This window comes from Trachymyrmex cornetzi, unplaced genomic scaffold (genome assembly GCF_001594075.2).
Source record: "Trachymyrmex cornetzi isolate Tcor2-1 unplaced genomic scaffold, Tcor1.1 scaffold358, whole genome shotgun sequence".
Classification (NCBI taxonomy): domain Eukaryota; kingdom Metazoa; phylum Arthropoda; class Insecta; order Hymenoptera; family Formicidae; genus Trachymyrmex; species Trachymyrmex cornetzi.
The window spans coordinates 681627-693033 of NW_017298300.1; the positions used below are offsets into that span (position 1 = coordinate 681627).

Consider the following 11407-nt stretch of genomic DNA (forward strand, 5'->3'; position numbering starts at 1 on the left):
CAATATAAAATTTTATGTTGCTTTAGGCATGCGCGAATACCTATATACTAATTATTTTATATACATATTATAGGATATAGTAATATAAAATGTAAAATCAAAGAACATTTCTTTATCATTATATTGATAAAAATTTCTTAAGCAATATATGGTATCTTCAAAAATGATTACGCCTCACTTTCGTACACAAATTGTATCCAATTTATATTCCAAAATTAACAATCGAAAGACTTAACGATAGACTCCTATTTAAGATAGACATTTGAGAAAATATGGATATAAAAGTATAAGAAAAAAAATGAAGTATGCTTAGAATACTCACATATTTTCATATGGTGACATCAAAAGTATCTTTGTAGGACTTATATCAAAATTAAAATATTATTATAATCAACTAGGAATAAAAACTAAAAGCTTTATTTAATATTTCATTATAAAAGATGCGTTTTATGTTTTCCGCTATAATTAGTTTTACTACGGCAGTCCAAATAAAGTCCATCAGTATTACCCGACTAAATTTTTACTTATAGTAACAAACATTTGTATATAAAACTCTAAATACGTCTTTGTTTTCGTACGTGACCAAATGAGAATAGATTTTTCAATAAGAAACTTGTACATGAAATGTCTAACGCATACAACATTCATCATTTTGTGATAAAGCTTTACTTTATCTTCTATTTATCTTAATTTATTTTTTGATGTAATCTTCCATGAACTATAATGTCCATAGTCATATTCATCGATATGACGTTTAATGTAACAAACATCTTATTGAAAATATCTCGAAATAGCGAGTTCACAAATTCTATTGTTTTATTACAAATTTATGACTTATTGCTTTTTCCTGCAATGGAAAGCATAATTGGCGACTTAAGTTCTGGTCGAATACTAATTTTCATGTGTTTCATATGAACGTACTTCTTCCTCACAGCTTGATATTTACTGTTTTCTGCATTAGTTATTATGGCAGCTATATCGTATACTGCAGGTAACACATCGTCCTTGGAGTAAGTACTATAGTATGCGAGAGTATCTGACCAAATAACCTTGCCTTCGTCTTCTTCATCATTACCGATAATTCTAATGAACAAACATTTTCTATAAATCCGGATCTACAATAGGGTTTTAAGCCTTAAGCCATAAGAAATGGACGAATCACAGTCAATTATTCTCCTCGCACTCGACTGCAATTTCTTACGGCTTAAGGCTTAAAACCCTATTGTAGATCCGGACTTAATCGAAGAAGATGCTAAGAAACGTATAGCATAAGATGATTTAGTTACTTACAAAAATGCTAGGTATATCGCTGCTGCAGCGATGAGACTAGGTGGATAATGACACATTTCATAATAAATCAAGCTTTCCTCGAGAAAATATTTAGCCATCGTGTGATGTACAGGGAGCGCCTTAAAAATCATTTAGACTTTATTTATAAAAAAAATTACAGTGCTAGTTATAAAAAACATAAATGGAACAATAAAAATAAAAATTTCCGTATATTCATATACATCATACCTTTCCAGCTTTGCTATATCTTCGAAGAAAATGCAGCGGTAATGGTCGCCCGAACGAATAGTCCAAAGTTCTCACAATAAGCATTTCCATATTCAATATATCTATCTTTGAATATGCTTTGTCCGTGATATATACAAAATCACTTATATCTGGCGAATACATTTCTTCATACTTGCTAGCGATAAACATAGCTGTTACACCTACCAGCTGTAATTTCTTCCTATCTATAGATCGAAACACCTATTTAAGAACAAAATATACATATAATCATTTAAATGTATGCATATAATTTCTTTGTAATATTGAAAGATGTTTACTTTTATTGCGACATATTATATTATTTGTCTTACTTGTAAGAAGCGATCGATAATTGCGATGGTGAGATACAACGTCTCTTGCATCAATCGAAATTGTTGATGCACTTCTACCAACCAATCTACCAATACGCATCTCATCTTAGGGGTGATTTCCTGGCCCGTTAGATATCCCTTCTTAATAGTAAATTTAATCTCCAACGTCCTTAAATATTCGTGTATGTCATAAGTATAGAGAGAAACTAGAATAGGATTATTCTTGTCTTGCTCGTCAATATCTTCAAATTTTAATAAATCCGTTGAAAACGAATTCCTCTCTTCTCTCTTTTGACTAACAAGAGGAGCTGGTACATTGACTACGTTGCAAGCATTATTTACATTGGAAGATGATATTGTTTTTACAATTGGTTTTACAATTGGTTTTACGATTTGCACTGGTGGCTTTTCAGATGGATTTACGTTTGGCTTTACAACTTGCCGCTTTGTTACTGGCACTTTCTTCCTTTGTAATAAACTAACCCTATCAATGGGTTCAACGCCCCTTACCGTGTTAACCCTGTTACTTATTTCACCTAGTACAGCTCTTTTTCCTTTCGATGGTACAACAACCACCGAAGGTTTTATACTTTTAATATTTTCCTGGTTTGCATGGTTCTAAAACATATGTTCAAAAAAAAATTTTAAAGGTAAAATTTAAAACAATACGATATTCTACCCAGACAACACTGACTTTAACAATTACGTACTGTTGTTAGAATTTCCTACTCAACAATATAATACAGTTTTTTAGTTATATTGTTCGGTGAGAAATTATAACAAAATTATGTTATAGCTATGTTATTGTTAGTTAGTGTTTATTGGATAAGTTTTTGTATAAATAGAAAAAGCGATATATATATATATATATTCGTATTGAAATTTTTTCTCTTATATTATACATAAAAATATCAATAAAAATGAAGCAGTATGTACATATGGAGCAGCCTGATGAAGTTATGGAACAATGGTGCAAATTCAAGCTACATGTAATTCTTACATTTATACAATGTTTATAAATTAAATAAAGATATTATCCATACAGCATACTTTATTCCAGAAACATCCTGAGAACATCTTCAGAACATAGGGATGTCTTTAGTCCTTTGGAGTCCAGTAGTCCCTTTGTGCTGAATGGCTAATATCTTTAGTTAATTTATAAACAATTTATATGTCGTCGTCTCGAATGCTAATATGAAGCTATCAGTACTTAAACGTTCCATTTCATACGTAAAAATGTTATAACATTGATAAGGGAGAAACTTCATACGTATTATTCTTCTAGATTTATTTCAACAAAAATTATCCGCTTGAGGAGTTTTCGTAAGATCCAAAATTATTGGGATGAGATTAAGAAATAACTGGTATTGAAATCCCGAGGTCATAATCATTGAGTGGCATTTAAGCGTGCGAGGGGGCATTTAAAGATGTCAGGCGTCAGGACAACTGTTAGACCGTTGATACCCGTCCGTTATCAACAGGAGGGATTTTTCCGCGCTTGCAAATTATAATCTCGTGCTCACCGTGATAGCGGTCCGATTTCTTGTCGCCATAGTCAGTCACAATCGCGCAGAGGTCCTTGTTTCCGTTGCAGACACAAATCTCCGTCCCTTCCTTTGAGAAGTAAGTCGCTCAGGAGGCCAACTCTCGCAAGTAACGACTCCGTCGATTTGAATTTGTTAGTGCAGGAAGCCGGCGCAGAAGAAAGCAAATGCGCGCCTGCGCAGCAAGGATTATAGTTGCACCGCGCCGCGTCGATAAGCTTACCCGTCGGCCGACCTGCCCGACCTGCCCCCCTTCTTCATTGGTCGTGTCATCACGGAGTAAGAATGTAAGAAAATTCCCTTTGATGAAGGGAATGAGTTTGCCCGATGTCCACGATACTAGAAATCGGTCCGAGATCTCGAACAGAGAAAAAATTAACAAATCACATTTGAACAATTTGACCATTGCGATTGGTCAATTCTTTCTTCCTCCGAGGTCCAGACCGATTTCTAGCATCGTGGACATAAGGTTTAATAAGCAGCTCAAAAGTTGTCAAAGAATGTGATGGCGGTTTTCTGCAACAAAAACGATCAAAAAATGTAGAGACGCGAGAAAGGAGACGCGTTTGAGCTATACTTTATTTAGGGTATTAAAAGCGCGAAAAAAATAACAAAAAGAAACATAAATTATCTTTTACTATATATAGAGGAGAAATTATTATTAATATTACTTTGTAATCATTTCACTTCACTTTTTATCTTTACTTTTCGAAAGATTATCGTATATATCTTTAGATGTGGTATCTCCAAATATTTTCAATTTGTCTTATTTTTGAATCAGTTCTACTGTCATTCTACTGCTGAATAATAGTAGTTATATTTTATAATTTATGATTATATGATTTTGGACATCACAAGTCCTCCCTACAAGAATTCCAACTGAAAAGTTGTCATGCAAGTGTAATTATTTTTTAAGATCTACGTAAATATTGGTTTCGTATATCGAACTGTTCATCATAAAAATCATTAGTTGCGTGGAAACAGTTCATATTTATTCAATTCGATACTTTTCTTGTGATTGTAACATTTGTGATGCCAATAACGACTTGTCCAGAATCAAATATTGTACTCGTCTGGTTGCGTTCGGTTCTGGTGCTCACACACTGTAAGCTTCATTGTATTTATAATTTACAAAAGGAAGATAGAATGAAGCTTACAGCGCGTGAGCATGTAAGAAACCGAATAATTCATGGTGGAAGTCAATATACAGAAATAGTTTACTATATACATATAATAATACTATATATAAATTACATTAATTACAGTGTACATTACATTAATTACAGTATACAATATTATATTATAAAGCGAGACAGACGTCTCGACTCGCACAGCTGTCACTCTCACAACCTCAACTTATCAGTTGTCTACGAACAGCTGATCGTAAGTCACGATTCGTATCGGTCTGATGCTTTCCGAAATTTTCGAAGCTCGTGTATGTACATACATGGTTCAACAGTGATTATTTATCTTCTTTTTTGCATTGAACATAAGGAATAAAATACATGGAATTAATATATAGTGATTAATCACTTGACGACGTGTAATTTCTCGTAACAGATGAGCTGATACCTTTGGTACTCTTTGACAAGTGGCAAAAAAAGGGATCATCCGCAAAATGTCTATCAATATAGACATAAAATTGAAACGCGCGAGTAAAATATATCACGAAGGGGTTGGTTTTTTTATTCTCTTGTTAAATTGTGGATATATATTCGAAATGAAAATTGAGGTTATATATTGCAGGAAGTAGTTGCTGGCCTGATACAGTTAAAAACTAATTCAGACGTGAAGCACGATGGTATATTTCTCACCATGGAAGGCTCGGTGAATTTGCAGCTTAGCTCCAAGAACGTCGGCATTTTCGAAGCATTTTATAATTCCGTTAAAGTAAGTACTTTGATGTATATATAAATATTGATATAAGGAAACTGTTGAATTACTTATTTTTTTAAATTTAATTTTTGTTTTTCTCTTAATGTAAATATAGCAGAGACTAACGTTTTATTGCATAAATCATAATTATTTTCAGCCGATACAATTAGTACAATATACACTAGATGTTGCTCCATCTGGAAAGATTCCCAATGGTAAGACGGAAATACCATTCGAATTGCCATTAAAGCCAAGAGGAAACAAATCTCTTTATGAAACGTATCACGGTGTTTTTGTGAATATACAATACCTGATACGCTGTGATATAAAAAGAAGCTTCCTCGCAAAAGATGTCAGCAAGTCATTGGAGTTTATAGTCGAGGATAAAGCAAGTGCCAAAGTGGAGAAGGATCATAGTAAGATTGTGTTCTTCAAAATAATGCCAGAGTCTCTGCAAAATACTCGGGACAGACCCAACGTACCAAGATTTTGCATTTCGGGAAGATTAGACTCTTTGTATTGCAAACTCTCTGAACCCCTGACAGGAGAAGTATGTGACTTTTTTCTGTTTATTAATATCAGAATATTGCACTTTTATATATTATTTGTACGTACAGGTAGTGATTGAACAGTGCGAGGCTGTTATAAAGTCTATAGAATTACAATTAGTAAGGGTGGAAACTTGTGGATGTGCGGAAGGATACTCTAGAGATGGTAAAAAAAAAAAAAAAAAAACAATTATGCAGTGAATCCATATGGATACAATAACTGCGGTAACAGATCAAGATTAACAAGATTGTATTTTTACAGCGACGGAGATACAAAATATACAAATTGGGGAGGGCAATGCTTGCACCAATCTTGCTATTCCAATCTACATGATATTTCCAAGATTATTTACATGCCCCACTTTAAGCACAAGCAACTTCAAAGTTGGTAAGAATATTATTGCAGGTTATGCATTAAAACAAAAGTGTGAATTACAGAGTTATAATTTAATATTTTTCCAGAATTTGAAGTAAACCTTATCGTTGTGTTTGAAGATGATTATTTGGTCACTGAGAACTTTCCTATCATACTCTCACGATACTAAAAGTTATGGAAATGAAAACATTTTGTATAAAACAGTATGTTCGTATATATACATCTTTATCATAGAAAATATTTATTTAATTGTCACATGTATATTTAAAAAATGTATATAAAAGATGATATTTTTCACACATACGAATTGGTGGACGAGTTCAATATAATCGAAAATTTGACAGATAAAAAGGCTGTAAATGCTAAAAATGCAAATCACAGAAATGCTATTAAAAGATTTTTTCTTTTATATAATTTTAAAGCATTTGCAGCTTTTTACGATGCTATTAATCTTGGCACACATAGAGTCTAATTTTATGAAAATGTGAAATTTGTAACCTTGTCTCTTTCACATCAAGACTTCAACTTATAGTAATCAAGTTGTATAAATTTATATTCTTATCCTTCTTTTATTCGAATCCTGCTTTCTGAATAAATAATCTATAGTATTTCTCTACTTGTTTGTTCTGTGTTAGTCCAACTGAGGCTAACAGCACGACGTAGCCGAGCACAAATGTCAGTAATTTGTGTTGCTTGAACCATGCCAGCAATCCCGTACTATCAGTAGTACTAAAGTAGTAAGATTTTTATAGCAATGATTGTGTGACAACGTAAAGCTTAGTTAATGCTTATATTATGTCTAACTTACCTAGTTGTATGGAGATCTTGAGTATAAACGAGCAAATAGCGTATCCTTACTAAGTCGCTATTTGTCACTACAAAGTACTTGTCTGGTATTCTTCCACCAACTGAATCACTCAATGTATTTTGTGCGTTATCTCCTGAAACATAAAACTATTGCAGAAACTTTCTTTTTAAACCTTGATATACTATGAACTATCATCACTTTCGCAGATACATTGTGCACTTACTTGAATCTCCTCTCTTTATATCAGGATGATTAATAAGCTCACAGAGAGCTATACAGCTTATCTCGCTTCCAAGAAGACTACCTCCCCAACCATAACCCACAGGACTGTACGGTAAGCTCACTCCTAATTCGCTTGAAAAATATATTCCTTTGCCAAACTCTGATCTCTGAAATAACAAAATTAAATTTATGCTAATTTTTTATAACTTTATGGCAATATCAAAGTTTAATTTTAGCAGTACAAAAAATATATATATATAAAATGACAGAAAAATAATTTCAGTTTAATTGAATATAAATTTACTGCACTTTGCACATGTTTTGTTGTAAACCATAGTGCACGATGGAATGGAAGTTTTCCAAACGGCTGCCGTGATACGCATAAAATGTTGAATGACCTTTAGCATTTGACTTCCATTTCTCTTCTGATGTAGAGTGTTTCGCACTTGCTATTTGAAATATAAGATTTGGTGCTGCAACCGGCACTTCCAATGGCACTTTCCTCAGTATGGAATTGTACTGTAATATAAATATTTATCTAAAATTTTATACCATACTGTGATGTATTCCTTTGATTTTTGAAATCTCGGAAATTATGATATGTATACTTACGCATTCTTTCTGTACACTTTTGATGTATGGATCTCTTAATCGTAACAGTACCCAATACAATAGCTCTATTATTTCGCCGTAATTTTGGTAGACATTTGTCTCACCGAGTTCTTTGCATATCACAGGCAAAGGAGGGACTGATTCTATGGCTCTCCTCTGTAGAGAAAGGGATATATCAGATAAATATTATATACTATTCTAGAAATATTAAGGATAATACCAATGCTTCGATATCCTTGCACTCGTTTTTGATGTACATAGGCGGAAACGGTTTTAAACAACTGTCGTAACGGTAAGTGTTGGATGCTGCCACAAAAAGGGACCATTTTAAATCGGCAGCTCTTGGATCTTTCTCCAGTAAATGTTTCAATGACGTTATCTTTCTTTCTACATCTTCCTCAGTTATACCGTGGTCTATCCGAGATGTATATAATATATCTAAGCCTGTCTTGGCTGCAATCTTTTCTCCTGGAATCTCATATTGTCCATTCTGTTTTACTCTGGTACCTTTAGGTATGTCGTGATTCTGTTCAGAGTATGCCATTGTTTTATTTAACTTTTATACCTGAACAAAAATATTAATATACTGTCATTTACATAGGAATAATACATAAAATTTCATATTATTGATGTATATTAATATGTAGATTCAATAACCCAAAAATGATACAGTTTTTACGCTGCTGCACATGTAAGCATAAAAAAATTTTACAGCTTAAAAAATTATATTATCAAAAGTATAGTATTATTAGGTCTGTTTCTTATTTCTGTTAAGACTATACTATACAGAACTTTTTTCCTCACTTTCGCCAGATATCAAATATGTATCTTTCATTTTAAGTTCCAAAAATAAACACTAGTTTGACTATAGAAAATAATAGACCTATTGCACTTATTAAGTTATATATTTTGGTATGAAATACAGTTGAAACACATTACATTATCTTCAGAAAATACATGCGTAGCGACATAATGATATACAACTTTTGATATAATTTTTTAAGTAATTTGTGTAGTTTTATGTATACATGCAGAACATGAGAAACTTTACTCTATTCGGCATTTTTTGCAATTCATTCTGTACACTATTAACTACAACTTAAAAAGTTTTAGTATCAAATACAGTAGAAATACATTATACTATCTTCAGATAATAAGTGCATAATGACATAATGCATAAACATTACCATTCACTAGCAATTCCAAATTTCCGGGGCACTTACAAAAACGTAAAAAAAAACTCATTTCGAAACAAAGTGTAAACTCGAATCCAAGATAAACATACACGTGTCAGTAAAAGTTATTTACCATATATTAACGCGTTGACGCAAGTTATTTTTATCTTTTCCGTTGCCTCAAATCGTCCTTACTAACATATTTGGATATTCATTTTAACTATGGCGAATGGTTAAATTATCATGAAATTCACGATATTGCAAAAATAACGAGAGTATACAATGACACTCTGTCCCAGACCGAAACAACTGTGTTGATAATTTAAGAATTTTTTAGGGACATTAATTTCTTGCATGTAGGAATATCTAGTGATATTACTAAAAGGCGCACATAGATGACGCGATACATCCTATTTTTTAAAAAATTGTATCAGATTATATGTTCACGTTGAATGTGTATGAGAGAAACTAAGCCTTTATATTTTTTTATAATAAAAAAATATATAATTTCCGTGATAAAATTTACTAACACCGATAATTTAATAATTATCATATATAATTACGAAAGCTGATGAACTTTTATGATAATGTCTAAATGAAGTCTAAAGCAAGGGTAAAAAGAATAAAGAAAAATTTTACAGTAACATTATAATTTTAATAACAAGTTTTACTGTAAAAATATTTTGTAAAACATTTTGCAAACAATTCGTAACTTTATATAAAAATTCAAATTTATAGATTATTATCTAAGTTATAATACTTTGAATTAAGAATATAAATTCTAGGTAATCCTGAATTTTTAATCACTACTTGTTAAAAATTTCTCTCTTTTTCCTTCCAATAAATTTAAAGATAGTGCCGTGTGACATTATAAAATGATCTGTCATAAAAGATTATCTGTCTCTGCGATACTCACAATGTCTAGCATTCATCTTCCGAGACTTGATTTGCAATTTTATCACGCGCTAGAAACGATCAGTATTTAACGAGTCACGCGCTGCACGTGGGGTTTCTCTATGTCTAATGTGGGTTTGCTATTTCGTTTCACAAGAAATTTACCTCACAAGGAAACTGCGAACATGTTCCTAATGTTTTTTTCGCGACCTGTGCCATATACATTCGCCTTCCATTTGTTTTGTCATCTTCGTTTGTTCCTTGTGGCGCATTTCTCTTATACGCGCAAACAACAAGATACGACGAAAAAAATATGGCGAAAAGGGAAAAAGTAAAGCTAATTAGACGTATACCTATATTTGTATGTCTACACAGAGTCGTTGATATTTCAACATTTAGGGCCATGGCACGCAAAAAGTTTTAAGCATGAATTAAGACGTTAGCAATATGCTAATTAAAGTTTTGGATTACGTTTTTTATTATGATTGGCCGTTTACTATTTAGGTACATTTTACTACTTTATGATTTTTTATTTTTTTATGTCGTGGCCTATATAACTGCTTATTAAGGCATATATGGAAATCATATATAATATATTGGGGATTTATTACAGTTCTTGAAAAAAGGCAAAAATGATAAAAGTAAGCAAATTCACTAAGTATTGATCATGTTGACCGATGAAGTTAAATATTCGAGTAAATTCGCTCACTTTTATAATTTCCACCTCAAGAACTATAATAAGTTCTCGGTGTCGCATAAATTCATATGTTAAAATATTAATGACTCCGTATGTATACGAAACTGCAAATTATACCCTGTCCAAAATTTGTGATTGTTCGGCTTGATATCGACGTTCGTGCACATTAGAAAATTATTTAGAAATTTAAAAAAGTAAGCGTGAATACCGATTATACATTTTTATCTCCATTAAGAAAAAGGAATACAGTGTGCGTGGACACATCGATGGCCAACGCTGACAATTATAAATTTTAGGCAGTACTGGTATTATTGTCAACTATCAGTTTCGTTCCTTTTTTAAAAGGTAATAATTTAACCATAAACACTGACATTTCAAGTCAATGTCCAAGATAGCAACCATGTAACTTTTTCCTTAAGACGGAAATGTATAAAAACGTGAAAATTTTTATCCCTAAAATTTTTCATTTTTCATATTTCCGTCTTAGAGAAAAAGTTACATGAAATCTGTCCGTGTTGGTTATACTTTTTGCACTTAGCATCTTCTTTCTCTTGCTTGAATGTACGAATATATATTTATCTCCTTTTAAATGCAAACAATTTTTGGAGATTTTGCAACATGAACAGACCTACTATCGTTATAAATTACAAATCTTTACATATCACATCAATTTGGAAGGTATAATCTCTCTTTTTACTGTATGTTTTATTTTGACCATTGTCTTATCATTTGACTGTTTTGACATTGAAAAACTACCAAGAAGAGAGATAATAGTCTGTTCACATTCT

The 11407-nt window shown here is 32.0% G+C and overlaps 2 protein-coding genes across 6 annotated transcripts; one reads left to right on the forward strand and one right to left on the reverse strand.

The window, feature by feature from the left end:
* Positions 1-812: 812 nt before the first annotated feature.
* LOC108763426 (uncharacterized) lies at positions 813-10162 on the reverse strand. Its single transcript, XM_018511055.1, has 11 exons — positions 9945-10162; positions 8074-8418; positions 7854-8009; positions 7551-7760; positions 7243-7408; positions 7020-7152; positions 6883-6940; positions 1869-2486; positions 1519-1758; positions 1291-1409; positions 813-1083 (listed from the first exon to the last, which is right to left on the reverse strand). Exons 2-11 carry the CDS (start codon positions 8395-8397, stop codon positions 828-830), a joined length of 2280 nt encoding a protein of 759 aa, XP_018366557.1. The 5' UTR covers positions 8398-8418; positions 9945-10162; the 3' UTR covers positions 813-827.
* LOC108763424 (Down syndrome critical region protein 3 homolog) lies at positions 4670-6446 on the forward strand. 5 transcript variants are annotated; one of them, XM_018511054.1, is made up of 6 exons: positions 4670-5087; positions 5159-5302; positions 5445-5837; positions 5905-6001; positions 6098-6223; positions 6298-6446. In XM_018511054.1, exons 1-6 carry the CDS (start codon positions 5031-5033, stop codon positions 6378-6380), a joined length of 900 nt encoding a protein of 299 aa, XP_018366556.1. In that variant the 5' UTR covers positions 4670-5030; the 3' UTR covers positions 6381-6446. The 5 variants fall into 5 exon arrangements, with proteins under 5 accessions (XP_018366556.1, XP_018366553.1, XP_018366554.1 ...); XM_018511051.1 differs by having other exon boundaries at positions 4670-4870; positions 4973-5087; positions 6098-6388; XM_018511052.1 differs by having other exon boundaries at positions 4670-4847; positions 4973-5087; positions 6098-6388.
* Positions 10163-11407: the final 1245 nt, after the last annotated feature.

What these genes read in the sequence shown, in the direction of transcription:
- LOC108763424 (XM_018511050.1), top strand. Translation starts at nt 5,031, where the DNA reads ATGTCTATCAATATAGACATAAAATTGAAACGCGCGAGTAAAATATAT. An exon ending in GTAAAATATATCACGAAGGG is followed by an intron (nt 5,088 to 5,158) that starts GTTGGTTTTTTT and finishes TATATATTGCAG; the next exon opens with GAAGTAGTTGCTGGCCTGAT. An exon ending in GGAAGGATACTCTAGAGATG is followed by an intron (nt 6,002 to 6,097) that starts GTAAAAAAAAAA and finishes GTATTTTTACAG; the next exon opens with CGACGGAGATACAAAATATA.
- LOC108763426 (XM_018511055.1), bottom strand. Translation starts at nt 8,397, where the DNA reads ATGGCATACTCTGAACAGAATCACGACATACCTAAAGGTACCAGAGTA. An exon ending in GCAAGGATATCGAAGCATTG is followed by an intron (nt 8,010 to 8,073) that starts GTATTATCCTTA and finishes CTTTCTCTACAG; the next exon opens with AGGAGAGCCATAGAATCAGT. An exon ending in AACACAAATTACTGACATTT is followed by an intron (nt 2,487 to 6,882) that starts GTGCTCGGCTAC and finishes CATATGTTTTAG; the next exon opens with AACCATGCAAACCAGGAAAA.